The sequence below is a fragment of the Lontra canadensis genome, unplaced genomic scaffold, assembly GCF_010015895.1.
Source record: "Lontra canadensis isolate GAN:19392208 unplaced genomic scaffold, GSC_riverotter_1.0 scaffold1, whole genome shotgun sequence".
NCBI classification, from domain to species: domain Eukaryota; kingdom Metazoa; phylum Chordata; class Mammalia; order Carnivora; family Mustelidae; genus Lontra; species Lontra canadensis.
In genome coordinates, this window is record NW_022630995.1 from 125,946,369 (window position 1) to 125,969,624 (window position 23,256).

A 23,256-nucleotide genomic window follows, 5' to 3' on the forward strand; every position below is an offset into this window, starting at 1 on the left:
AGGGAGAAGCAGACTCCCCACTGAGCAGGGAGCCTGACTGTGGAACTCAATTCCAGGACTCTGGATCATAACCTGTGTCTAAGTCAGATGCTTAACTGACTGAGCCACCCAGGTGCCCCTTTATTCAGGTGTTTTAAAATGAACCTTCAGTGTAATCATAATATTCAAATAGGACATATGTTTTAGCCACTATACAGGTACAGAATGGACCCCACCCAAAATACGGTTTCCATATCAAAACTGATTATACCACACACATGCCAAGATGATATGAAAATATTTATTATTCACATAATGATGCTTTCTGGTGAAAGCAGGGTGGGCTTCCCAAGCTGGTCAGCAAATGACTTGAGAGACAGGGAAAGGAGATGGTCTTGGGGTTTTTTAATGGTGGTTAGGGGGTAGGGCCAGGGTAAGGGCTTCCACACATGGCAGAACTGCCCACTGGTTCCAAAGGAGAGGGCCCCCGGGCTTTCTCATCACCTTGCCCAGATTTGAGGCAGAAAGGGAAGGGGCTTAGGGGGAGATCCTGAAAAGGTATCAGCAGTCAAATGTGAAAAAATGGAGTCAAACTGTTGATTGCAACACAGGTCACCATTGAATGATGCAAACTGACATCCCATTTGTATCTGAATTCTTTATTGACTTAACTGCTGCAGTGCTTTGTAAAGAGGGGCAAGCGTCCAGGAGGGTTTTGCTCTGTTTGCTCTTGGGCCATGGCATCCTTGACCTTGCACGTGCACATACAGGCGAAGGCTTGAACTTGGCTTATCTGAGTCTTGGCAGTACAACTTGTACTCCTCAGGGAACACAAGAGAATGGGAGGCCTCCAAGGAGCTGCTGGGAGGTCACCCCCCACTCACTTCTCTCTCTCCCCTGGGAAGTTGTCATGAAACGTTTCTCATCACCTCCAGGGTTCAGATAAGATTTGGAGCTTTCTGCCCAGCCCACCTGAGACTCAAGGTCTAGTCTCCAACGGCTCCCCAGCACCAGGGTCTCCTAAAGATTGTGGGGCAGGCATCTGATCCCTTTTGTGTCAGTATTGTCCTTTGTGGTGTGTGGGGCAAGGATCACTAGGGACTAGCACTTTTGCTTTATTCTTCTTTCCACAGTCTGTGTAAGAAACTGTTTCAATTTAAAAATGTCTTGTTCTGTCACTACTGTCAAATCTTTACTTTGAGCTTTGCCTTGCCTTCTGTATATGGAGTTGGCAGTCTGTAATGTAGCTTGGACAGAACTCAGTTTTTTCATTTCATTATAATTCTCATATTTCAACTCAGACCTTTGATATTCTCCTGGAATGGATATGTATCTTCTTCAGTTTCAGAAATTTGCTAACTTCTGCTTTAGCTTTTTCTTTTCTACATTTGCATTCTTATTACCTGTTTAAGAAAAATTAGAATAAAAAAGTAATGCAAATAACAACTCAAACTGTAAAGGGATCTAAGAATAATTCTAAATATATATATATGTATATACATATAAATATATATATATACACACACACATACATATATATGATACAGTTATGGAGAGATATAAAAAATTGATTAAAAAAAGATAAAGTAAGTCAATCAGAGAAAGACAATTATCATATGCTTTTACTCATATGTGGAATTTAAGAAACAAAACAGAGGATCATAGTAATAGAGGAGAAAAAAAAACAAAAAAACAGACGAAACCAGAGAGGGAGATAAACCATAAGAGACTCTTAATCATAGGAAACAAACTGAGGATTGCTGGAGGGGAGAAGGGTGGGGGATGGGTGATGGACGTTAAGGAGGGCATGTGATGTAATGAGCACTGAGTATTATATAAGTATATAAGTATTATATAAGACTGATGAGTCACAGGCCTGTACCCCTGAAACCAATAATATATTATAAATTAATTAATTGAAGTTAAATTTAAGAAAATATTTAAAACAATAAAGTAAAGAAACTATATCTCAAAGAAAATAAATATGAATAGAGAAAGAGGTGAAGTTTGACAAATAAATATAAATTCAGTGTAATTTCAACCAAAACCCCCCATGAAGCCAGACAAAATAACTCTTATTTATATGGAAGGGCAAAGAACCAAGAGCATTTTTTTAGACTTCCCAAAAGTCTTTGCAGACACTTCAGTCTTAGATTGCAAATTATGGATTAAAAGACTTAGAAAGATCAAATAATTTGGCAAATAGATGTAAAGAGTGAGCTTATCACAAAGGCTGGGCTAGGGTTTGTGTCTAGCTAAGGAATTAAAATGTAAGATGTTTTCAATAAGTATAAAATCAGTGCTGAAAAGTAATGAATTACCAAACCATGAAAAGATTTGGAGGAAACTTAAAAGCACATCACTAAGTGAAAGAAGCCAATCTGAGAAGGCTACAGTCCTTCATGATTTCATCTGTACAACATTCTAGAAAAGGTAACGCTGTGGAAACAGTAAAAAAATCAGGGGTCCCTGTCTCCCTGGGGACAGGGCAGGGAGGGATGAATAGTTGGAACACAGAGGATTTTTAGGGAACTGAAACTATTTTGATTGATACTGTAGTAGTGGGTGCATATCATTATATATTTGTCCAGACTCATAGAGAGTACAACACTAAGAGTGAACCCTAAGGTGAGGTATGGTCTCTGGGTGATAATTATGTTTCCGTGTAGATTCATCAGTTGTAACAAGTATACCACTCTGGTGAATGAGGCTGATCACAGGGGAGTAGCAGCTCTATAGAGGGAAATCTCCAGACCTTCCAATCATTTTTTTTTTTCAACCTAAAACTACTCTAAAAAATAAAGTCTATTTTAAAAAAATTAAGGTGTTTGGAAATCATCACGGTGAGGGTATTTTCTTTGTCTTTTCATTAAGGGGAGTTTGTTTGAATTTTATTAAAAGTTGAAGTTCCTGAGATGCTTTTAAGGACCCTTTATAGTCTTAAAATTACTCTGTGATTTCTAACTACAATGTATTAACTTTTATTTGCCTAGTAATGTATTCGGTTTGTTAAAAATGGCATTCTCAAAAAAAATGGCATTCGCCTATCAGACAATAATCACAGCTCTATTAATTGACCTTTTTAAATGCTTCTATTCTTTTGTTGAGGAATATAGCTGTTAAACTTTAAGGAACCTTATACTTCTCAAGTGTTTAAATAAGCAAAAACTCTAAGGGAAGTACTGTCAGTATTACAGTAAAAAAGATCATTCCTGTCTTTTGGATGTAGTACCCTCTTTCATGCAGAGAAAGTGTTCAGGTTCAGAGCTAAACCACTGCTGTCCACCACCACCATAAAACAAAACAAAAAAAGAATTTTTTAAAATGAAGGTAAGAGGAAAAAGAAAATCCAAATGCTGTGTATATAGCTTTGACCACTGGAATCTTTCCTCAAATTCAGACTTGCAATTCCTAGAAATTTGTTTTTCTAATGCTTTGTTTCTGTCATAATTATCGATCGAGACAGATGTCATTGTCCTTCACATAATCGTTGCTCACTCTTCATGCAGCAATATTTCTAGAACATCTTATGTACTGGGCATTTTTGTAGGATATGGGGATAGATCAGTGATCAAATGGACATGATCCCTGATCTCATGGAGTTTATATTCAATAAAGGAAACACAAATCATATACAGTAAAATGTAGGTAAGCACTTATCACTGAGGAAAATAAAAGATATGAGATGATCATGGAAGGCCTCTTCAAGAAGGAGAAATATTCAGCTGACTGGATTGCTGGTGGTAACAGGCTCCATGAAGATCAGAGCAGAGAGCATTTTAGGCATGGGAACAGCTAGTGCAAAGACCCAGAGTGGAAACAGGTTTCGGAGCTTTGTGTATAAGGAATAGAGAGAAGGCTGGAATATAGTAAAGGAAGAGTGGTGTATGATGAGCTTGGAGAGGAAATAAGGGGCCTCATCACATTAGTATGTTTTTTTGTTGTGATGGGATTGTTTCCAAATACACATAGACTGGTGTCTGTCAAAGCTGCAGAAGATACAGAAGAGTCTAGCCAACCATCAAATGCACTAAATGTTAGTGGAACAGATACTTGAATCCACCCCTTTCTCATGAAAGTGACAATGAGTTAGAGGCCAAAATTAAGCTTGAGAGTTGTTCTTCCACTTGAGAGTTACCGACTGTTTTGCTTCCTAGAGTATGTGACTGACAATGATAATACCACAGTATGTTAATGTAAAAATCATATTAAATAATACTAAAATACTTTTGATAAGGAAGTGCTGGGTAGCCCTAAACCAGCACTTTAGCTAAGTATTTCATTTGTATATACCTTACAAATTTTTATTCAGGATTTTACAATGAAAAAAGGAATATCTCTGTTTTTTTTTATTAATTTTTTTCCCTTTCCCTTTCATGTGTCTATTACAAGTCCGAGGTTGTTTTCATAATTAACTAATCAGAACTAATAATGTTTTAGTACTCTGAAATGTCTTACTCAGTTTTCCTGTTCCAAGAATTATCAGAGGGAGTCAAAAGCCAACATTTATTGTGTAGGGCACAGGGCTAAGTGTATTGATTTGTTTAATCCTCACAGGAACTTTATGAAATAGGTCAGTGCTTCTCAGACTTTTCTTTTGACTGCAATTCATGCTAATGCATTTTATATTATGATCCAGTAACAAACATCTTTATATATAACAAAAATTTCATCAATTAATATTAGCATTGCAGTATACTCTTGTTTTCTTTTCTTTTAAATGTTGGTGTTGGTTCACTAAATAATTCATAACCCACTAGCTGATTGCAGTTCTCATGAAAATCCTGAGGTGTGATGCTTTTACTGTCCTCATTTTACAGATGAGAAGACTGACAGGTTAAGTAAACTGCCCAGGTATTATAGCTGGTGGGTGGCAGAGCCAGGATTTGAATCGGGAGCCTGGGTTCTTACTCAGTTTACTAAACTGTGAATTATACAGCAATACATACAATTTCCAGAATAAATTTGGCCCTCAGAGTCATTTCCATCTTGCTTCTGTGACAGGAGAAAAGATGTTTATCATACAAGTACTACTACCCCTCAGCCCTGTCCTCCACCTGCCAAGAAGTTGATTTGACCAGCGTAAGATAGGAAGAGAGACAGGGGACCCTGAAGATTTAGGCATAGGGAATGAAGAGCTTGTGTACCTCATGGGGGACTTTTAGAATTTGAAGGTGGGGCACAAATGTCTAGTTGACATTTTTTATTAAGTAATTTTGTGTGGTTTTGAGGAAAAACTCTCTTTTGTCTCCCTTCACAATTCTCAGTGAAATTACCCACCACCGATATTTCAAATATGGATTTGATTTTTGGAGATTTAAGTCAGCTTCAAAGGGTGAAACCAGATCAGAACAAAGGCAGCCTGTTGGGGTCAGCCACATCTGGGCAATACTTCAGTGAAGAAGTGCCATACATTCACTGAGTATTCATTAATTGCTTTATTAAGTTATCCAGGGAGCTGTCCTGGATACAAGGAGTACATAGATGATTTAGATCTTCCAAACAAATTTGTTATGGATGTTGACTAGATTAGAAGAAAAGTGTCTCAATATACCTCTGGTGTGGAAAGAACCTTGAGCCATTTTGCATCTAATTTTGTAGCCTGGCAAGTTCACTGCTATTCACAGAGACTTGAAGCTCCGTGCAGGCAAATGTGTGTCTATCTTGTCCACTACTGCATCCCAGTGGCCTGGCACAACACCTGGCACATTGTACACACTCCAGCATTTGCTTACTGAGAATTGAGTAACAGCCAAGTAACTCTTATCATATTTACGAAATCAGGTCAGGGAGTCAGGTTATTTACATCTGCCTATAAAAGTGTAAATTAAAATGTAACACTTCATATGGGGAAATGCCTTATCAAGTGATATCCATAAGCATAGTATACTATATGTGCTCAAATCAATTTCCTTTGTCCTGTGGTTTGCTTCTGAAAACGTTGACCAGCATTCAGTTGGACCCCATTTCCTTTTCCACTGGACTCAGTGACATTTCAATGTCTAATTCCTTAGCCTGAGGAAAGTAAAAGGAAAAACGTCTGTCACCTTCTTTTATTCTTCCAAACTAGTAGACATCAATCAAGCAGCTCTGATTTGTAAGAATCCCTTTGCCTACCATGAAAGGGACCAATCCCTCCCTGCCTGTTAGAGAAGTCTGGGCTGGCAGGTCAGCTCACACTGAGAGCCCAAGCATAGGCATCTAATACTATTTAGCAGAGAGAAGCAGAGAGAGGCCCTGAGGCAAATAAGTAATCCAAGCAGAAAATATATTTAAGGCTAGAGGATGCTTTTTCACAGCCAAGGGAGTGGTGATGGGTTAGTGGGGAAGCTGGTTGCTGGAGGGAAGGAAGGTCAGTATTGTGTATTTAGAGATAGGGGATAGGAGGGAGGATATTCTGTGGAGGAACTACTTACTTGCCTAGATTTCACTTCAAAATAGGAGTGAAGAAGTAGTTAAGAGGAGAAAATAGTGTAAATAAACACTGTGTATGACATTGGTTATCAGGTAACAATATAAACGGTTATGCTATGTGGACCATTTTTATCAGAAATCTGCATTCTGGTTAGATGAGTAATAATTATGCTGCCTTTGTAATGTAGGGCCTGATAATTGATGCATTTGATATGTCCGTAATCCCTATTTTTTAAATTTATTTTCCTTTTTTAAAGGATGTTTTCTTTGCAGTCCAAAAGTCGTAGTAAGAGAGGAGTTGTAGTCTCCCCCTGCTGGACATGGCTGGTAGAACCGGAAAATTTAGGTCACTTGGCACGCATGTTTTTGTGTGGCTACGTGAGGTTTCATTTACCTCAACTTTCAACTTTCTACTTTTCTTCCTCACAGCCTCATTAAGCAGCCTTTTGATTACACCTTTTCCATCTCCAAGCTCCTCTACATCCTCTTCCAGCAGTTACCAGCGCCGCTGGCTTCGAAGTCAGACAACAAGTTTGGAAAATGGCATCATTCCAAGGAGGTGAGTTACAAGTTTGCTCTTGCTCAGAAAGGTGCTGGTTGTAGACCGCTTAAACAAACTGGCAGGACTCCCCTGTTTTCAGTGGGGAAAAAACCCAGACTGCTGGATTAGCTTCCGCTTAGGCTGAAAATGGGTAAATTAGAAGTTTTATAAATCAATAAATATAAAAGTTGAAAACCAGTCTGGTTTGGAAGACGCTGGAAACCATCTGGGTCTTTGTGCCATGTCCGAGCTAGATTTGGTGTTAATTTAAAAGGAGTTTCCTCGGGGCACCTGGGTGGCTCAGTGGGTTAAAGCCTCTGCCTTCGGCTCAGGTCAGGATCTCAGGGTCCTGGGATCGAGCCCCGCATCGGGCTTTCTGCTCGTCAGGGAGCCTGCTTCCTCCTCTCTCTGCCTGCCTCTCTGCCTACTTATGATCTCTCTGTCAAATAAATAAATAAAATCTTAAAAAAAAAAAAAAGAGTTTCCTCTCTCTTTGAATTGGCTCCCTTCCAGATGTAGCTCTCATGAGTTAGAAGGTTGAAATAAATCTCTTCCTCAGCTTACTGTGACACCAATATGGTCTTTGAAAACATATGAACACAAGGATTGTAACATGCATACTCTTCTCATAAAACTTAAATTCTTAAACGAAATGGTCATGAATCTGATTATAAAGACAGCATCGAGGTATATTCTGCCTTCATTGCAGCTGAATTTTAGATCTAAAGTTTGGTTGTTTTGCAAAATACACAGTTTGGCTTATTATGATATTACATCAGTAGCTTCCACCTCCTTCTCCCTATAACCCAAAACTTAAAAAGAGAATTAACATAGGTTGTACCTATAAAGATTCACATGTCATTTGTTTGATTTGGTGTGTAGGCTGGTAATCACTGAGTGTAGGGGGTCTGTGAGGGTGTAAAGATGATTCAGATATATACCTGCATCTGGGGACCATTAATAGAGGTTATTGACTAGTGGGGTAGACCATACACACATGAATAATAGCAATAAAATGTTAAACTATAAATGCCGTGAGCCAGGGTGGGGAGGGTCATCAAGTGCCTTGGGACTCAGTGGAGGGAGAGAACACTTGCATAGTTAGGTGGGGAATTGGAGATTCCCTTTTTGGGAGAGATGGTGCTTAAAGGACAAGCTGAGAGGCGAGGGTCAGGGCGTGTGTATATGATGGGTCAGGCTGCTTGCCTCTCTTCTGTTGTTCTCACAATCCTAGCAAGCTCGATCAAGAGAGAAAAATAGATCTGCTTCACTCATCCAGGAACTGCTTTGTGGTTGGTGGGCTTTGAGTAGAATGGTCAGGAGCTTGGAATTTGGTCCGAGAGCAGGTCCTACTTCTGCCACTCACTAGGTGTACCGACAGTGAATTAATCTGTGTTCAAAGTGTTGCTTCCTCATCAGCATTATGATCATTGTACTAGTACCAGCCTCACAGTGTTGTTGGGAAAGTTAAATGAGATACAGCAAGTCAAGCAAAGCTAGGATAAGATAAGTAAAGAAAATATTGGTCAGTAGGACTTATTAAAATTATTATTGCCATCATTATCATTGCCATCATTGCAGTTGTCAGGAGAGGGCATCCCACCATCCTCACTGTCCTTTAAACAGCTTCTGTGATTAAAGAGAATGATGAGTCATAGAAGCCTTCCCTTTAGACATTTCTTTACTAAAAATATTTTCTATCCCTTCAAGTTTTTTGTTTTTAAAGATTATTTATTTATTTGACAGAGAGAAAGAGGCGCAAGTAGGCAGAGCAGCAGGCAGAGGGAGAGGGAGAAGCAGATTCCCCGCTGAGGGGGGATCCCGATGTGGGGCTTGGTCCCAAGACCCTGGGATCATGACATGAGCCAAAGCAGACGCTTAATCGACTGAGCCACCCAGGCGCCCCATCCCTTCAGGTTTAAATCCAAAGTTGAATAGCATTCTTCCATCCACTCCTCTGAAAATTCTTCAGAACTTTAATTTGAATTGAGATGTGGCTTTGGAAACTAAAGAATCTCTACAAAACTTACACCTAAAATAAATATCTTTGGTTCAAAAATGAAAATGCAGAACGCCTTTGTTCAAAAAGTGAGAAGAGTGCTATTAAAGGTACTAAAATGTAAAGCTTTTCCTTTAAAAATATTTTACTTACAAAATATAATAGAATAATAATGAAATATGAATAAAACAAACTTATAAATTACAAGAAATAGTATTTTGGTATCGTAATTTTATATAATATAATAAATAATGCTATATCTTGATTTATCATAAGACTTTTCTGGCTTTCTTTTCTCGCTTCATTTGTTAGGTTATCAAAATTTATAGTTTTTAGCAACTTTGCTTTCAATTGATATAATTGAAAGCAGCATTAATCACTCTTAGCAAATGCAAGATGGCAAGTAATTTTTTTGACAATTTTGTAAGAAAGATCTTTCTGCTGATATAACCTTTACTGGAACTTTATGGATTATGAAAACACTGGATTAAGTTTCTGATAAACTTTGAATATATAAATTTCAGTACATCTAGATCTGATGATTCTTGTGGAACAGTTTTTCTAAAAAGGTTTTATTCTTCACACAAATCCATTTTGTGTAAGGCTGAATTTAATTTTAAATGTAAATTTATACAAACTTATTTTAATGTCTCCTCTGACATTTTGAGTAACTCATAGAGGTCTTGCAAGCAACTGAAAGTGTCTTCACGAGTTGTATATGACTCAGAATGCCTGTGTTCGCATTCTATCACTGCATCTTCAGTTACAAGGAAAATTAATTTTAGAGTGGACTTCCTTGTTATTAGTTTATCCAAAGCTTCATATGAAAATAGTAGGGGTTTTTTTTTCTGTCCAGTACAACAATCTTTACATTTAATTTGTTTCTATGCCTGTAGATATTTACTTTGCAATATTGCAATAGTTTTCAAAACTGGAGATGATAAACTGAAGAATTCTGGTTATTCCTGGATATGTTTGATTGCAATGTCTACTGTAGGCTCTTTGTGATAATTTTCTGTCTTTGGGGCTTGGGTCAGAGAGTTAAATATTTGTGCACGCTCTATAGGGACAGATTCCAGTGATGGATGGGTAAGCTAGCCTCACACTGTGGGTCACGCCACTACTCAAGCCCTTCCTCTCTCCCGTGGCTATGGTCACTGCTCTTTCTGCTGCTGCTGTCCCAGCTACCAGTCTGGGCTCCAGTCCCAGCCTTGCCACCTTGGGGCCTCCTGGCACCCTGGGCTTTTCAGACACGTGGGTGTGTGCCTAACTGCTCAGCCAGTTGCTCAGCGTCTGGGTTGCATGCCCTTAGGCCTGAGCCCACTGTGTACTCTGCAGCCTGGTGTCTTCACTGCTCACTCACATGCTTCATTGTCCCATCAGATTTCACTTCCAGAATACAGGCTGAAAGATAAAATTACTAAGAATCCGAGATGGTAACTGCAAAGCATTAACTCAAGCCTGGGGTCATCTGGGAACGGGGCTCTGTGTGAGTGGGTTCTCATGCCCATGAAGCTGGCACACAGAGAATGTATGTGCGGCTGATATTTTGAATTGATCACTACGCCTGTGAAAATCCCTTCATTTAAAGATGTTGCAGTTGATCTCTTACTTTTGGCAGGTATGCAGGTAGGAAAATTTTTGATGTGAGACAAAAGAATAGCAGGTACCAGAAATATGATTGCCTCTGGCTTTGAGAGAAAATCCACAGTAATCAGAAACTTCCTAAGAGAGTTAGAGATAAAAAGGAAGATTTCACAGTCCTGAACAGTTAGTCCCACACTGGATACTCCTGTCTCCAGGCCCCCTGATGTGCTGAGTGGTAAATTTTGGCTACTGGATAGGGAGTCAGTTTGGGCATTTACCAGCTGGTAGGGAAGTATCGCCTATAATAGAAGAGAAGCTGCAAAGATTTCATCCCTTAGTGAGGCGACAGAAACCCTGAAGGACCAAGGTATAAAGGAGCTTTATACTCAGAGGAGCTTTTGATTTGGATTATTATATTGAACTAACCTACAAAGTTGCTGCAGGTTTGTTCTCTGACCTACAAAAATGGCAATTTCCTGTGTTCCAATATAATACATAGATTCAGATGAAGTTCAAAGCTGACAAAAACAATTAGACTAAGCCTGATATCAATTATAAGTCCTGATATCATTTATAAATTCTTGAGATTACTTAAATAATCACAGTTTTTGCTTTGCTTATGATCTTGAGGTAAAAGTAATGCATGTAAATGCTTATCCGTAAGTGTCAGCAAAATGCTATTTGATTTTTTTGTAAGGAGAAAGCTTAAGTATGTAGCAGTGGTCCTTCCTTGACTTGAAGTCCTGCCAGCTGACATGATCACTCCCAGCTATTTCTTCTGAGTGCTCCCACTGGCAGGGTGCACCTGATGGCGTGAAGACCAGAAGACCAATCAGACACAGGGCACAGACCCTGCTCGTTTCCAACATCCAGAAACAAGCCTAGCTTAGAAGACAGAAACCCTGGGTTCTAGCTCCAACATTGTTACTGAGAAGTTTTCTATTCCTGAGGCAAGTTAATGACTCACTCTGCCTCAGTTCCCACATTTGCAGAAAGGCCTATGTACCTTACATGGTGACTTGTGGGTGAAGAGATGATGACGTATTGGGTTGCATACTCAAGTGTTTTAAAACATTCTTTCATTGTGGAATAATTTTAAAAATATAATCATAATACTCTGTGAACTGATGTATTCTGGTTTGTGAGACTATAGAATGAAGCTCAGTTGCTTTGGAATTCGGTAGACAGAGATACAGCAAAGCGAGGAAGAGCTATCCATGTTGTTGTAGCTATGGAAGTTTTTCAGAAATGCAGTAGGTGGCACTCTCTGCTACATTAAGATAGAGTCAGCTATTGTTTATGAGAGATGGTGCATAAACTTGCATAGGGTTAAGTGTTTATTACAATTTCATTATTAAGGACCACGTTGGCTGAAGATGAACGGACTGAAGCAGTCATTTTACTTTTGAAAAAGAAGAAAAAGAGATGCCAGACCAAAAAAAAAGCGTTGCAAGAAAATGTTGGCCATATATAAGCTCAGAACTTCTATATAAAATAGAAGTAAACTGGTGCAAAAAACAAAGTAATACTACAGTTACTTTGGGAAAGACAAGTATTCACCATATGAAATTTCACTGTATGAAATTAAGTAAAATTCTAAGAGAGGCTCAAGATTTTTTTTTCTGATGAGCAGATAATTAAGATCTAGGAATTTTTCAGAAAAAACAGTTGATGGTTTACTAGAGTGCACAGCATTTACAACAGCACCTGGAGATCATGTCCTGACCATGGCATGTCTGTTAGTGAGAGCCTGTTACTGATTTATCAACCACATCTCCATCTCGGGGATCTTGCTTAAAGTTGAGAATAAAACAATAGCATGTCCTTTCTGAGCTTAGAACAAGATGTCTCTCTCCTTTCCTTCAAAAGTAAAATGGCTTTCCTGACCATAAAACATCTGATGTATGCATGTTTTCAAAGCTATGGATATGTGAAAATCACAGTAACGTTATAGACTGTGAGTAGTAGAGCAGCAAATAAGTTTAATATCAGGAGTATGGAGGCCTTGAGTCCTGCCAAGCATAAGTAATTGTTTTTTTGGTAATTTGTGGTAAAGAAAACAGAGGAAGCAGTACCCTCCCATATTCAGTGGAGATCCGAGACTAAATGGTGACAGTCGGTGAGAAAGAGAATATTAATTGTATACCTCCTGTGTGCCGGGCAAAGTGCCTTCATGTGCAATGTATTATGGACTTTGCTTTTGGTATCTTTGTACAAAAAAAAAAAATTATTTTCACTTTTGTTATTAGTAGCTATGTGGTAGTGCTGGTTTTTCAGAATAGTTCTGTAAGAGACAGGGTTAGACCGTATTTCTGAGTCTTACCCCTTAAGACAGATTGAGAACATACCCATAATTTACTGGTTTCATGATTCCCTTATCATAGAAGCAGAGTCTCTCAAAAGAATCTTAAGTTTTTTTGAGACATTGACTACCCAGCCGAGAGATATGTCTTTCTGCTTGGGGGATTTCCCAGAGAGCTTAATCAATTGCATGGCTTAATCTGAGCATTTACCGGACTTACTTCATCTAATGGTTTTAATAGCCTTGGGAAAGTAAGCCTCAACCACGAGTAAATTTCCAAAGATGATGCACTGGTTAAACAGAAAACCTCAGAATCATTTCCCTTCTAATGTTCCTGTCTATTGGTATCTCTCAACCAAAACAAAGGGCCTGTGTTTTGAGTGACCAGATGTATCTCCCTGCTCTCTAAATACCACCAGTCCGATGTGAAATAATCCAAGGGAAAAAGACTAAGAACTTAACAGGAGGACATTCGAAGTTACTTTTAGGTTTTATTTAAACTTCTTTTCGTGTTAGAAAATACCGTGTGGTAAGTTGATGTTTTCATTTATCATGACAGAGAATTAGAGAAGAGAATGAATTGGAAGCAGACAAACTCTTGGTTAAGACTCTGGGTGTTCTGGGTTCGCTTTCTGAATGTCATCCCCTGGCATTACAGTTTATCCTCAATGTGATTCTTGGAGGCATGGCAACTTTTCAAACTTATTTTTCCTTCAGGTCAACGGATGAGACATTCAGTCTAGCTGAAGAAACCTGCAGTTCTAATCCAGCCATAGTTCGGAGGAAGAAAATTGCCATAAGCATCATCTTTTCTCTGTGTGAGAAAGAAGAGGCACAAAGGAATTTCCAGGACTTCTTTTTTTCTCATTTTCCCTTGTTTGAATCTCACATGAACAGGCTGAAGAGTGCCATTGAAAAGGTAATAAGAATGTAGTAATAGAGTCAAATAGAGACATGATCATGGCGCTTTAAGGTGGTTAACATCTCATGGTTTATGTATCCAATCACTTTTTTAGAGAAGTTAAATTGTCTGCAACAGTAATAGACCCTTAGGCATGTTGATATCCGATATCAGATACTATAGTATTTTAGGAAAGGAGATCACTTCTTCGTGATGCCTGAAGTCATTACCACAGTGAATGTCTTGATTATAATATTTTTGTTAATAAAATCTCAGTAGTGGACAGTTACAAAGGAATCTCTTCTCAGAGAGCAATTTGGCTTGTTTTCTCTTCCACGTAGGCCATGATCTCCTGCAGAAAGATAGCAGAATCGAGTCTGCGTGTCCAGTTCTATGTCAGCCGTCTGATGGAAGCTCTGGGAGAATTCAGGTGCGTTGGCAGCGTCTGGCAAATCCCCGAAGGTAGCTTGTAAGTGGCCGTAGCCATGGCAGCCATGGATCTGGGGATACCCAGAGACCATTACTTGAAAGAATTGTGGGACTGGCAGTTAGTACTCACTTTGGTAGCTCCTTCCCCCAAGATGGAAATCCAGACCAATTGGAGCAAAAAGTTTGGGTCACTCCCCACTGTGTAATCCACACTGCTGCCTGTCATCCAGTCCTTGATTGCTTTTAACAGGATGAATAGAGAAAACTAATATTTAGGTTCTCTTACAAGCCTGTTCATTATTTCATGTCCTCCTCACAAAAGTGCTAGGAGTAAGCACGATTAACTAGCTCCATGTTACAGATGTGGAAACATGGATTCAGGGCTGCTTATCCACAGGGTAGCTGGAGAGTGTCTATGTCAGGGATGTAGATCTTCCAGTCAGCCAGGACGATCTGTGTTTCTACTCAGTGTCCTCTCCTCAGTGTCCTGGTTTGAACCACAATTGTGTGTCTTCATTTTCATTTTCTCATTCATGATCTTTGTACTCCAGAGACTGGTTTTCTATAGTCCTTTCTCCTAATATCTGGATAGGAAGGTGTAGTATAGGGGGTGGGGTTCTCCTTCATCGTGCTGAGCTGGGATTCTCACACCATTTCTTTGAGCCAGTTTCTCAAAGGGGAGTAATCACACTCCAAATGGGTCATGAGCTAATGAGCCAAACTGTTATTCTGTAGCTGAAGGATAAAAATATTTTTTGTAGTTCTTAGAATTTTAGAACACTTTCTTGATGCTTAAGATGAATTCTATAATGCTTCTTGGAGCAAAATCCCCAGTAGTTTTTGAACCCTGGGTTATATGTATAAAGTACTCAAATAACACATAAGTCATTATCTGGTGATTGTCAAGACCTAAGTCATATAGTTGAGAAATAGGGTGAAGTTGTGCTAGTTTAATGAAAGTATTAATTTTTCAGAGGTCAAGAATCTGAAAGTACAGAGCCAGAGAACCTCACTTGTTCATAGATCAGTCTTATTCTTAAGTGATCTACCTCTCCAGAAATGGTGACAAAGAAAAGTGTTATCAATTGGAGACCTTAGTTTTAGTAAAGAAATTCCTGTTCCATGTGACTGTAACTTGTCCTTGCTACCTAACTCAGCAAAATTTTTTTTGACCAAGGTGGAATTCTATTGTGTCTCAATTCTTTCAGGCACACAGCTAGACTCTTGATCTTAGCCAAAAGGCCGAGAAGCGATAGGCACACAGCTAGAAAACCAAATCAGAATATGTCTCAGCTCTTTTCATTTGAAGTGGATGTATTCTCCAGTGGAGATCCTAAGCTAAGTTAGTGTGTTCTTTGGAAAAACACTTGTGCATCATGACCTCTCAATAGAACCCTTGGCACCAGGTGTTGGAAGACCTGAAGTCCTCCTGACCTTGTTGTTCAAGCTTTTATGCAAGTAACTTAATTTCTCTAGGCCTGTTTCTGAATCTGTAAAGTTATTGAGCCATATTAGTCAGTTTTGGTAATAGCTTATAGTTCTAAGAATTTGGTTCTGTTAGTGCTTATAAAAACTCGGCATATATTATAGTGAAGAAGAGCCACTTATGTAATTTTTCCATTTAAATGAATAGAATGCTTTGGTTTAGAGAACTAAAGCACCAAATTGGGAGTGTTGAGTTGCCTTTAGTCACATTTTTGATGTAGTACATACTCTCTTTCTTCCTTTATTTCTTTACTATAAGAAAAGCCGTCAGGACTCGTGGGTGGCTCAGTCAGTTAAGTGTCTGCCTTCGGCTTAAGTCATGATCCCAGGGTCCTGGGCTCAAGTCCCGCCTCGGGCTCCCTGCTCAGTGGGGAATCTGCTTCTTCCTCTGCCTGCTACTACCCCTGCTTATGTGCACTCTTTCTCTCTCTCTGTGACAAACAAATAAAATCTTTTTAAAAGAATGGTCGTAAAGTTCTGTACTAGGTATTGTGAAAATAAATTGCTTTAAAAATGAATATTTTATATCACGGGTTAGTATACCTTTTCTGTAAAGTGCCTCTGTCATTATGCAAAAGCAGCGACAGAGAATATCTAAATAGATGAGCATGGCTGCGTCCCAATAAAATGTTGTTTACAAGAAAGGTGGTGGTCAGATTTGGCTTGTGGATCACAGTTGGCTGATCCCTGATTTATATACTGCTTGAATCCTTAAAGGCTGCATAGATTCACATTATTGTTTTTGTCTTTATTCCTTTATGAAGAGATTATGATCACCCAAAATGATAGCTGTGACAGTTTTGTATATCCCTTTTCTCTTCTGTAGAGGAACGATCTGGAACTTGTATTCTGTTCCAAGGATAGCTGAACCTGTATGGCTTACCATGATGTCCAGCACTTTGGAAAAAACCCAGCTATGCCAGCGCTTTCTCAAGGAATTCACACTTCTGATAGAACAGATCAACAAAAACCAGTAAGTGTCAACTCTGGAGCCTCGGGTGCAGCTTCCGTGGTCAGTGTATGTACTGCCCGTGACATGCTGCTTCCTGCATGAGCTCATGTGGTGGTATTTTCTTCCATTTCTCCAAGGTTTTTTGCTGCCTTACTGACTGCAGTGTTAACCTACCACCTGGCCTGGGTACCAACCGTCATGCCTGTTGATCATCCTCCCATTAAAGCCTTCTCAGAGAAACGCACCTCTCAGTCCGTGAACACGCTGGCCAAGACACATCCGTATAACCCTCTATGGGCACAGCTGGGTTAGTATCTATTCAGAGACTTGATGGGAGGGAATGGAGAAAATGCTCCAGTTTTTTTGTGAAAATATTCACAAAAAAGGCTCTCCATCCTGGTGATGCAGGAGATGTCATTGGGGGGACAGAAAATAGGAGATTGGCCCACAGATTCTAGTTGTTTAAGTCTTCCTCTCCTTCCCGCTGCTGGCAGCTTTGTTGTGCTCTGCCGAAGCACAGTACAGGCAAACGGTTCTCCCGGACTACAGCGGCAGCTCACCCTGGAGCAGGGTTTCTTAAGCTTGGCCTCGTTGATGTTTGGACCAGATAATTCTTTTGGGGCAGTGTTGTGGGGCGGGGCGATGGGAGGGGGTCTGTCTTGTGCATTGTAGGATGTTTAGCACTGTTCACTAGCTTCCAGTGAAGAACCCCCTTCAGAGTTACAACCATCAAAAGTTTCTCCAGACATTGTTCTTGGGCAGCAAGACACTCCTTGGCTGAGAACCACTGCTCTCAAGGATGGACTCGATAGGAAAAAAAAAAAAAAAAAAAAAACGAGAAAAAAGAAAATAGTGCACTAAATTTTACTGCCTTTATAAGTTTAGCTTAAGTTAGGAACCTTGTCTTTCTCTACACAGCTTCCTCGCAATGAGTTAGTGGTGTTTATTTCCTTACAGCTTCATTCTTAAGCATGGTATAGGAACCTAATTCTTGGGCATATTTGGTTATAGAATTTGGGACTTGTGACATCAAAGTGGCCTCTCTGGGTTGATGTGCAGAACAGATCTACCCTGGGATCTCTCACTCATCAAACATAGAGAATGACAAAGTTATACTTGCTACTCACTGTGGTCCAGATCTTAGCTAGATGCCAGGGATATGGAGTTAACACACGGCTTAGCATTGGGAAGCTAGTAGCCTAATGGAGATGGCAGATTTGTATTCAGACAATCTCAGAACATCCTGATTACTCCTTTGATAGAAATGTGTAGAAGGATGCAAGAGAGAAACCGTATAGTGTGAAGGTTAAGAGCAAGGGAGCCAGAGCCAGACTGCATAAATCAAATCCATTCTCCATGGGCAAGTGACTTAACCTCTGTGCCTCAGTTTCTTCATCTGTAAAATGGGATGAAATGTTTGCTGTGGAAATTAGTTCTACATAGAGTACTTTTGTTATTTATGCTGCTGGTCAGAATATTGACATAGACGGACACCAGGAGACAGAGTTAGGGGATGGAGGGTATTTCCAAGGAAAACATACTTAAGGAAATGTTTAAATGACATTTTCAGAAGTACAGACAAGGGAGGCGCACTCTACTAGAAAATAGCATGTTGTAATAACAATAATGAAAACTGACACTGTGAGCCAACCATTGTTCTTAGTGCTTTTTACATGTATTAATTAATCAGATTCTCATTCTAAACCTATTACTATTATCCTCACATTATAGATAAAAAAGATGTCTTACTCTTGTATCCTGGATATAAGAAAGAGAAAATTTGTCTCACAGATAGGGGGTAATAGGTACATGTTAACTGAATTAAAGAATTTACGGATGTTAAAAATGGATTCAACACAACCAGAAAGTACTGAGCTCAGAAAAGAACTCAGAGCGTGCCTCACTCTGGGTTATACAGTTCTGGGGAGGATGGAGCATTGTTGTTCTTGTTATGGAACAACAGTCTGTTTTGTTTTTTTTTTTTCCCCAAAGATTTTATTCATTTATTTGAGAGAGTGTAAGAGAGAGCATGAGAGGGGAAAGGGTCAGCGAGAGAAGCAGACTCCCCGCTGAGCAGGGAACCTGATGTGGGACTTGATCCTGGGACTCCAGGATTATGACCTGAGCCAGAGGCAGTCACTTAGCCACATGAGCTACCCAGGTGCCCCTGGAACAATAGTCCTGAAAAAATGTAGTATCATTAAGTGGCAAAGGGAAGGGGGCTTGATGTTAAGGAAACATGGTGTTTCATGCTGCTGGGTCACCCATTTGAAAACAATGCTAATTAAGCAGTTTGTATTTAATTAGATAAATGTATTTATAATTAGACATGCGTCTCATTTAAATTTAACTAATTGAGAGCCATTAATTCCCTGTGTTCAGTATAACAAGGCAAAGTCCCCTTCCCATGGTCTCACAGTCATGTAGTAGATCATGTATTATTTTTTTAAAAGATTTTATTTACTTATTGAGAGAGGGAACATGAGTGCACTCACTCATGAGTGGGGGAAGTAGGGAAAGAGGGAGAGAGGGAATCCCAAGCAGACTCCCCACTGAGCTCCAAGCCCGACACAGGACTTGATCTCACAACCCTGAGATCATGACCTGAGCTGAAATCAATAGTCAGACACTTAAGCAACTGAGCCGTAAGTCATGTATTATCCAACGTTTCCAATCCTTCCCACCCCTAGACATTCCAGCTGGGGTTTGGCTGTTGACGAGTGGTGTGAGAGGGGCTAAGACCCTCGCACAGAGTCATGTGGTTAAGCCAAGTGTAAATGACGGTTGAGTTTCCATTATTACAGAAAATCAAGAGGCTTCAGTAATTTGACAGGAGAGTCCTTCCAATTATTATTATTTCCATTAACTATCAAGTCACAGTAAAGAAGAAAATATAAATTTCTGGGAATATACAATGATGTGGATGTAATTTTAACCCAGGTTCTTAAGTAATAGAAAAGACTTTATCTTGAATTATTTCCAAGGCTTATCTGAGTGCTTGCTAGGACCAGTACCACTGCTATGCCCACTTCTGCCTGGCTCCCTGGCAATCCCAGGGAAGGGAGGAGAAAAGCTGGAAGCAATCAGCGCTTGGGCCCTTTCACACCCTCCCTGGCTTACTCTCCAGGAGCTCCTCCCCACCTCTGCCTCACAGGAGCCCTCTGCACATGGGCTTTCTAAAGGGATCACCAGACATTGGTGGGTTGTAGAAGCAATTTAGTGCATCAAAAAAGCATTCAAAAGGGTCAATATAGTAGAACGTATCAGAGTGACACATATACTGTTTTGTAAAATGTTTCTTTCAGAGGGTGAGTGAGGCTTTGGTATAAATGCATTTCTCTCTTGGGATGGATAGGCGTAGTTTGAAAGCCACTTTCTTTCGCCACTATTGAAGGAGTTCCGTGCGGGTCTCTTTTATGATACTAATGACCTCAAGAATATGTGGAAATGAAAAGCAGCTTTTCTCCTCATAAAACATTTGGGATTGTTGGTTTAAATTAATGTAAATAAAAATGTTTGAAATTTTTCATTTTCTGCTGAAGTTTAAGTTGTATTTTTCAGAATGCAGTGGAATTAGACTACAAATCAATATATATGATTTGTATGTATGAATAGGGAGAAAATTCCCACCTGCTCAGAAATTAAACAACCCATTTAAATAACCCAAAAGCCAAAGTATACTTCACGAGAGAAATTAGAAGATAGGTTGAACTAAATAATAATAAAGATACAGTAAGTGACCATGTATGGGATTGGGGAAACTCTGTGAAAAGGGAACTTCGTTGCATATACACATTTATTAGAAGGTCGTCTTGGAGTAAGTGGCCCTTTAAAACTCTGTCTCAGTTTCTCCCTCCGTCTGTTTCTGCCTCCATATTCCCCACCTCTCCCACCCCCTCTCCATGTATCACCCTCTCTTTACAGTGCTCGTAAATTCTCAGTTTCTCAGCTTTCTAGTTTCTCTTTTCACCATCCCCTCGATACCTTTTCTTGTCACCTCTTCATCCCCCTCTGTAATTGTCCCCCCTTCACTGCTTTGCATACCTCTTCCACCTCTTTCTGCTTCTCTCAGGTTCTCTGTTATTTGTACCTCTCCACTGCCCACCTCTTCTCTTTCTCCTTCTAACCGTTTTCTCTGTCTTGCCCTCCTCTTTCTGGACTTCCCTCTCTGTTCTCTGGGCCAGCTATGTCTCTTCCTCCACCTGCTCTTCTCTCCTTCTCACTCCTTCCACTCCCTCCTGCTTCTTCCTGCTGGTGCCCTTTTGTGTCCTTCCCTTCGGGTCTCTCCTCAGGGAAGACCCAGGGCCCTTCCTGCTTCCCTGCACTCTCTGCCTTTAGCTTCTCTTTCACCTGAAGATACTCTTTTTTACCCCTTTTCCCCCACTGTGTCTTATTCTCATTTTCTCTCTTTTTAAAAGTTCAATTTTCATTTTATTTTTTTATTTCTTAAAGATTTTATTTATTGGGGTGCCTAGGTGGCTCAGTTGTTAAGCATCTGCCTTCAGGTCATGATCTGAAGGTCCTGGGATGCAGCCCCATATCAGGCTCCCTGCTCAGGGGGAGACTACCTCATCCTCTCTTCCTCTCCCTACTTGTGTGTTCCCTCTCTTGCTGTGTCTCTCTCTGTCAAATAAATAAATGAAAATTAAAAAGTTTTTTTTTTAATTTGTAAAGGAGAGAGAGAGAGAACGCACAGGGCAGACAGAGGGAGAAGGAGGCTCCGTGCTGAGCAAGGAACCCAATGTAGGGACTTGATCCCAGATTCCAGGACTCTGGGATCATGACCCAAGCAGAAGGCAGATGCTTAACCAACTGAGCCATCCAAGCACCCCTTAAATTTTTATTTTAAATTGTGACTTAAAAAAAAGCCCAGAACATAACATTTGCCATCTTAACCATTTCTAAGTTCGGTTGTATTGTTTATTCTCACTGTTGTGTAACTTCTTCATTTTGCAAAATTATACTCATGAAAACAAAGGAATCTACTTTAAAATTAGTAGCTTTGTCAGCCCAGGGACTCAAAATGTTGTCTTCCAGTTCAGGATCCTGTAAATCTTTAATAGTATAGATCTATTATTTAAATGATGCATTATATTATGAAAGCTAACCCTAAAATAAAAACACAGTTTCCACACAACATTGCTGTCATTACTTCATATAGTTTAAATTATTATAAATTCTATTTTAATAGCTTTTTTTGTCTTCTTTTTTTCATTTATGAGTTGTAATGTTAACTGCATTGCTAAAAAATAATATTGTCATTCTTAGTGGCCTTTCTTTGTGATTCTTTTGTACCAGGTTTCAGATATGTAATAGTTATCTTTTTTATTAACATGAGACTGATTTGGCAAGCATGCCCCAGGCATTCCTGAGATGACTCTGACACCGTGCAGCAGTGAGCAGTCAAGAAAGTTTTCTCAAACAGAAATACTTGTCCTAGCATCAGATTACAGTCTGGAGCTATTCTTTTAAATTCTTGAGTTGTCAGTTGCAAAAGCCTCAAAGATAAAACTCTGCTAGCCTATGGTCTTTTTTATAGACAGGATCCTTTAAAGTCAGTTGTGTCCTGCCCTTTGCATGTGGTCAGGAGCAGTAGCCTTACACTAGAGACCACTCTCGAGAGCTGGTACTTCCTAATGGTTCCCATCACTTTTTCCTGTCTTAGTCTATTGATTTAGTTAGTTTTATCTAGTATATGCCCTTATAAAAATGCATTCCCTCTGCTCTAGATGCATTCCTCAGATGAGTTTAACCTCCTGAGTTCTTATTTATAACTGTAGCCATGTACCTTATTTCCTTTATTTAATATCTTTTCAAGTTTTGATTTATTCCAGCCTTCTAATTATTCCCATAACAGTTTCTAGCTCAGGACTGGTTATACAGAGGCACAAACAAAATGAAACACTTACCATTGTGCCTACGCAGTGAGTAAATGTTGGCTTTTTGTTATAATGGTCAGTGTTATGATTAAAGCATCAAATGTACAACTTATCAAATGTAATAAGCAGATTATCAAATGCAATAATTTCAATAGGCACTTAAATACTTTTGATGCAAAGCTTATACTGCTGGGCTCATCTACACATTTGCCCTTATTTAGCCTTCTTCTCTCTTTAAGCTAAATTTTTGAGGTTCATTACGTAGTTTTTAATCAGCTTGTCAGGATATAACTTACGGGACATATTTTCGTCCAATAGAATTGTCATGTGAAGTAATAGAAAATAGATTCATTTTTCATGACTAATTGATTTCTTCTTGTTAATCAGATTGATTCTGCTTGGGGTGTGTGTGTGTGTATGTGTGTGTGTATTGAGGGAATTTGGAGCAGTCCTTTTCATTAAGTATTTTGATTTGATTCACTGCACTTTTGTTCAGAGATCCCTGAATTTGGATTTTACCCCAAGGCCTATTGTCCTGGAATTCTTCTGCGGGAAAAAAAAAAAAAAAAGAAATCTCATCATTCTAGTTTCTACTTTATGGTATTTGATTTGGTCCCGTGTTGAGGCTGCTGGCTTTAGAGGGAGCTGGCCAGTCCAGTGAGCTGCTGGGAAGACCTGACAAGCACAGGGAGGGGCTGTGTATACCAGTGCTATACCCATGCCCCGAGAGTGGTGGGCCTTAGCCTTTCCAGGCACACTTCCCATTAGAGAGGCAACACTGAAACATG

The 23,256-nt window shown here is 39.5% G+C and overlaps 1 protein-coding gene across 8 annotated transcripts in view; it reads left to right on the plus strand.

The window, feature by feature from the left end:
- Nucleotides 1-23,256, plus strand: part of FNIP2 (folliculin interacting protein 2) — a 130,871-nt gene that overhangs the window by 80,842 nt on the left and 26,773 nt on the right. For all 8 annotated transcript variants that reach the window (XM_032863378.1, XM_032863404.1, XM_032863430.1 and 5 more), the window contains 5 exons: nt 6,823-6,952; nt 13,540-13,741; nt 14,065-14,153; nt 16,464-16,610; nt 16,727-16,896. In XM_032863378.1, coding sequence (XP_032719269.1) covers nt 6,823-6,952; nt 13,540-13,741; nt 14,065-14,153; nt 16,464-16,610; nt 16,727-16,896 — 738 coding nt within the window. The remainder of the gene's footprint in view (nt 1-6,822; nt 6,953-13,539; nt 13,742-14,064; nt 14,154-16,463; nt 16,611-16,726; nt 16,897-23,256) is intronic.